This window comes from Diospyros lotus, chromosome 14 (genome assembly GCF_014633365.1).
Source record: "Diospyros lotus cultivar Yz01 chromosome 14, ASM1463336v1, whole genome shotgun sequence".
NCBI lineage: Eukaryota > Viridiplantae > Streptophyta > Magnoliopsida > Ericales > Ebenaceae > Diospyros > Diospyros lotus.
In genome coordinates, this window is record NC_068351.1 from 34,054,568 (window position 1) to 34,060,642 (window position 6,075).

The window sequence follows — 6,075 nt, forward strand, 5'->3', positions numbered from 1 at the left end:
TAACTCTTTACTTTTTTAGAAAACGGACTTAATTTGGTATAACTTGACAAGAAATCATTGTTGAAGTATGATTTATCTAACATTTTATAAATTTAGGTGGCATTTTATCTTCCAATAATGAAACATAACGTTGTCTTTACCCAATTACGTAATACCTTATCAGATAACTCTTAGGTTTCGTTTGTTTGGAGAAAAATATATATTTTTTTTAGGGAAAATAGTTTCTCTGGAGAATAATTTTCTAAAAAGTGTCTTATGACATATGGTCTTTGTTGTTTGAGTGTAATTTGTCATGATTTTTGTTGTTTGATTACGACGACGTAGGTAGAGATTGAGAGGTAAATTATAGTCTTCAGGCATAGATTAAGTAGCGGGTCAGTAATATGCTGGGATCAGTATTAATAGGTCATGAGTTTGATATTCGGCCTAGGCAAAGGTCAAAAGTGTGTTTGCGATTTATTTTTTCTGTCGAAATCGAGAATACAAGTGGTGGAGAATCGCACAAGATCGGTAATATTAAGGAGAGAGGTGAATTGTAAGAGAGATAAAAGAGGTGAAACTTGATGGAGATGGCGGTGTGTGGAGTGACGCAAGTAGAGAGAGAGAGACAGAAAGGTAGATTGCGATGGAGATTAAGAAACGTGAAGTGATACAAACAAACAAAAGAACAGAAGAGGTGCTATTGTCTCTGGAAAAAGATTTTCTCTTTTTAAGACATGAAAAGATGCATTATTTTAACACTTGGTTTTTCATTGGTCGGAAATAATTTTTCTTTAATTTTATTATCTTCTTGATACCAAATACAAAAAAATAAAGAAATTATTTTTCAAAAATATGTTTTCCCCCAAGCACATGGAGCCTTAATCTCTTGTGTGTTTATGACAGGAATTTATATTTTAAAAGCAATAGTTTTTGAGTACGAAATATCTAAAATTATATATATTCATAATAAAAAATAATTATTATTATTAAGCATAATTTATCCAAATCCATGTCACGTTTCAATTTCAACTTATATATTGGGCATCACTGTGTGTAAATTTATATTATTTTGTATTTTAAGCTCTGTTTGTGCAGGTGTAAATATATATATATATATATGCATACATGCATACACATACGTATACACCCTTATGCATGCATATAAATGCAAACACAAGTATACATACATGCATAAACAGACATACACACACAAATATATATAGACAAATTTATATTTTTATCTTTGTATTTTTACGTTTTTGTTGTGACTATGAAAATAAAAATAAAAATAAAAATAAAAATAAAAATAAAAATTTGACCAGCATACATGTATACATACACATTCGAATATATACATGGGAACATGCATAAATATTATGATCCATGATTTGGAATAAAATTTAAAATTCATGTCTTTTTAATTAAATTTATTTTTTTTATATTAAGTATTAAATATTAAAATTTTTAATTATTGAAGGATCAAATATTATATTTATGTATTAAACTTATTCTGATATATCTTGCTAATTGATATTTAATGACGTGACTTTTACTCATGAAAATGTGTGTACATTAATGTTTCGTAATGATAAATATTTAAATTAATAATTTTTAATAATTAAAATAATAAATTTTAATATTTTATGCATAAAAAATTAGATATTATATTTTTAATTATTAAAGAGGTGCCCGTATATAAGGCAGCATGTATATACATTCTTACACATACATAAGACGTTTATGATCCATACATACATATACATTCATCATTTCACATATATGGTTGAAGATGGCCACAATGTGAAAGTGTAGCCTTATGTGTAAATGTTCATCAAACTCGGCTCACTTGTCGCCGATCTGTCGGCTCTTCATCAAACTCTGTCAAAAACCAAACAATTGCATGCTTTGATCGCCAAAACCCATCTTTCAAACGACCCATTTTACGCAACCAAAATCATAAGATTCTACGACATCAACAACGACCTTGTCTCTGCCCGCAACCTGTTCGACGAAACGCCCCACCGGAGTGTCTTTCTCTGGAACTCCATAATCCGAGCTTGCGCCCGATCCAATAAGTTCAATGATGCCCTTTGCCTTTTCAAGCAGATGCTTAGCTCAGAAACGAAGCCCGATCACTTCACATTTGCCTGCATTTTACGCGCCTGTGCTGAAGACTTTGATTTAGTAGGATTGAGACTAGTCCATGGAAGAGTGGTAGTTTTGGGCTTAGCTTGGGACTCCTTCTTAGGCAGTGCACTTGTTGCTGCTTATTCAAGACTGGGACTAGTTGATGAAGCGAGCATTGTGTTCAATGAAATACGTGAACCAGATTTAGTTTTGTGGAACTCAATGATTTCTGGTTATGGAAGCTGTGGGTATTGGGGTAAAGCTTTAGAATTGTTTAGTATGATGAGAAGGATGGGGAAACACCCGGATGGCTATACTTTGGTGGGGGTGATCTCGGGTTTGTCGGACCCCTGCTTGTTGGAAATTGGCCAAGGGATTTATTGTTTTTGTTTGAAAACCGGTTTTGATTCTCATGCTCACGTAGGCAGCGTACTTGTGACCATGTACTCGAGATGCAAGTGTCTGGATTCAGCGCTGAGACTTTTCGATGGTTTATCGCAGCCTGATCTTGTTACTTGGTCTTCTTTGATAACTGGGTTTTCTCAATCGGGGAAACCTGAAATGTCATTGGTTTTCTTCAAGACAATGAACGAGGAAGGTGAGAAGGCAGATCCCATATTGATTGCTAGTTTACTTGCGGCTGCTGCTCAATTAGCAATGATCGGGCCAGGCAGCGAAATACATGGTTATGTTCTTCGACATGGATTTGACTCAGAAGTGCTTGTATCTTCTGCTCTTGTTGACATGTATTCCAAATGTGGTTTCTTGCGCTTGGGGTTTAAAGTTTTTGAAACTATGCCGGAAAGGAATACCGTTTCATACAATTCAGTGATTTCCGGCCTTGGTTTGCATGGACTTGCTTCCACGGCCTTTGAAATTTTCAATGAGATGCTAGAAAAAGGATTTGAACCTGATGAATCGACCTTTTCTGCTCTTCTTTGTGCTTGCTGCCATGCCGGTCTTGTCAAAGATGGTCGGGAATATTTCAGAAGAATGAAAGATGAATTTGGCATCAGTGCTAGAACAGAGCATTATGTTTACCTCGTAAAGCTTCTTGGGATGGCTGGAGAGTTGGAAGAGGCTTATGCTCTTATCAAATACTTGCCAGAACCAGTGGATTCTAGTGTTTGGGGAGCACTCTTATCATGCTGTGATGCCTTTGGGAAGTATGAGTTGGCAGAGATTGTAGCTCAACGGCTATTCGGAAATATACCCGAGCATAGTGCATACAGAGTTATGCTTTCCAAGGTATATGCTGGTGATGGGAGGTGGGATGATGTGAGGAAAGTAAGAGCTGGTATAAAAGGAGGGATGACAAAGATACCTGGGATTAGCTGGATTAATCACTGAGGGGCCAAATGGATGTTTAATGAAACCTTTTCTAGAGCCAACAAGTATTGGTGTTCATTCAGAGACAACATTCTCAAGCTGAATGTTTCTTCAAGAGGTAAAGCTAAGGATGATACTTCCTCATTGAGTGATTGTGTACGCACTTGACACTTGACACTCCTTTATTGCTTTTACATTCATCACTGAGAAGGGAATAGATAAACAACACCACCTTCGGTTAGACAAATGCTTTGATAGAGACTGAGTTGCATTATGTTTTAGAACATTACCCTTGTGTAACCTTGAAGGTATATTCACATGTCCCTCTATTATTTATCTTGTTGTGAGGACTTTACCTTGAATTGGTAATAAAAGAGCTGGCAATTTGGTCATCTATATATGATCCCTTCATTTTTAAACCTTTGGTGGATACAGGATAGTACCACTCAGCACATGTGAGGGCCGGGACCGTCTACTTTCTGCATAGAATAAGGCGAACTATCAATTAACAATGTGAAGTCTAACTGTTTGGTCTTCTATTCTGTCTTACCTCCTGTTGAAACCTTAAAAGGGTAGTAAAATTAAGCTTTCGTGGGAACAGGAGCTGATCACACATAATGGGGAAAATAAGGTTTAAGAGTGAGAAACAATTTGGATGCTAAACGGGACTTAAAATTCTCCTTGGTTTCTTTTAGAATCCAATGCTACTTCATCTACAAATTGTTTGGTTGCATATACTTTTGATGCCCTAAATAGAGCTGCATATTCATATCATCAAAGTTTACAACAACATATGTCTTGTTTCATGGTGCAGGTCCTAATTTCCCTGCGCGGTGACACGGAAATTGAGCCAATCCCAATTTGATCACCTCAGCGGGGGGACAATGTGCTACCCTTGTGAAGATGCTTGCTCTGATCACAAATAGTATTGCTAGCTGATTTGAAGCTTGTCAGACCACAGTTTATTCCTTTAAATGATGCGAAAACCTGAGACCCCCTAATATTTTCATCATAAGCTTCCCATACATTTGGATAGGAGTTGGAGTTGATTATAGAAGCTTCATTGTTGCTCATCAAGTCCTTCATATTGAACCAAATCTGTGGTGATTCTACTCTGCTAGGTGCACCGGGCAAAATATTTTCCCAGGAAGTGGAATGGGAATAATTTCAGGACGACGAATTTAGGTGCAGACGGATGTTTTTCCTCCTCAAGAAGGGCACCTTGTTCATTTGCCAATGCCGGCTTGTACAGAAATGAGATCAGGAGGTAAATTTCCCCCTTCCCGGCTATACATATCTCCATTAAACACTTTTTGTTGAAGCATAAGGTTTAGGTTGTTAAGTTTCTGTCTCCCAATTGAGTTCATTAACAGTTGTTCAGCTCCATCCATTTGGGGTGAGCTTTGTAAGGATTGTTTTGCTGAGGAAAGAGTTTTCAAAACACTTACTTTTTATTGAAGCATAAGGTCTAGGTTGTTAAGTTTCTGTCTCCTAATTGAGCTCATTAACAGTTGTTCTGCTCTATCCATTTGGAGTGAGCTTTGTAAGGATTGTTTTGTTGAGGAAGGAGTCTTCTACCTCTAAGGGTGCGTTTGGTTGCAAGGGTGAAATTTGGGTGAAAAGAAAATGAATTTCGAGGAATTAAATTACCTAGAATTAAATTCAATCAAAATATCAATTGAAGGTGTTTGATTGGCTTAATTGAATTTCAAGAAATTGTCTAAAAATAAATCAAATATACTACACAAAATATTCAAAAAATTAAATATATATACACAAATATACATACAGCTTGAGGATGCCATTGCCGCCGCTCTTACTCGCCCTCTCTCTCGCTCAGTCCGTCACCGCCGCTGCCATCGCCGTCATCATTGGCCACCACTACCGAGCTTCCTCTTTCGCCATCGCCATTCACCCCTTGGCTGCTGTCTCTCGCTCGCCCTATCGTTCAATTGCCCTCTCTCTCGCTTAGACTGTCGGTAGAGCTTCCCCTCATCCTTGCGACTGCTGGCCGCACTTCTCCTCTTCCTTGCAATCATCGACCACTCTTTTTTTCCTCTGCCAGATCGCTGCATCTCTCCTTGGGTTGATTTTTTGAAAAATCTATCCCCCCTCCAATGGGAAAATCTTTTCTAGCAAAAGTGGGAAATGGGCATCACCTAACCCAAAGTGGAAAATCATTTTGCCTGAAAAAAATACTAATCAAACACTACAAAAGTTAGAATTTGAGTGAAAATTAACTATTTTTCATAAAAAAAAAGGTGTGCAATCAAACATACCTTAATTGACTTTTGAAAGTCAAATAATCTCAACTCTGTTTTTGTAATTCATTCGAATAGTAAACTCAGCAGGATATAATCTGTGTAAGCTTGCTTGCTTATATAGGATTTGGATTTGATATTGTCATCTATTAATATTATGATGCTCACAGCTCAAAACTTAGCCAGAAAATCAGCATTGATTAGAGTCAACTGCCTTCTTCTGTTATGGTTGTGAGAAGAACATTAGCAATGAAGGCTTTCCCTTCATCATGAGTTATGGGACTCTCTCTGCTACAGCCAAAACAAAGAAATGAATGGATACTTTTTTTTATAGCTTTAGCAGTGAAGGTCACCCTCAGAGAAGCTATTTGGATAC

At 36.8% G+C, this 6,075-nt stretch overlaps 1 protein-coding gene across 2 annotated transcripts; it reads left to right on the forward strand.

The window, feature by feature from the left end:
• The first annotated feature begins 1,738 nt into the window (after positions 1 to 1,738).
• On the forward strand, positions 1,739 to 5,031 carry LOC127789762 (putative pentatricopeptide repeat-containing protein At1g64310). 2 transcript variants are annotated; one of them, XM_052318735.1, is made up of 2 exons: positions 1,739 to 3,594; positions 4,253 to 5,031. In XM_052318735.1, exon 1 carries the CDS (start codon positions 1,807 to 1,809, stop codon positions 3,457 to 3,459), a length of 1,653 nt encoding a protein of 550 aa, XP_052174695.1. In that variant the 5' UTR covers positions 1,739 to 1,806; the 3' UTR covers positions 3,460 to 3,594; positions 4,253 to 5,031. The 2 variants fall into 2 exon arrangements, with proteins under 2 accessions (XP_052174695.1, XP_052174694.1); XM_052318734.1 differs by having other exon boundaries at positions 1,739 to 3,556; positions 4,253 to 5,030.
• Positions 5,032 to 6,075: the final 1,044 nt, after the last annotated feature.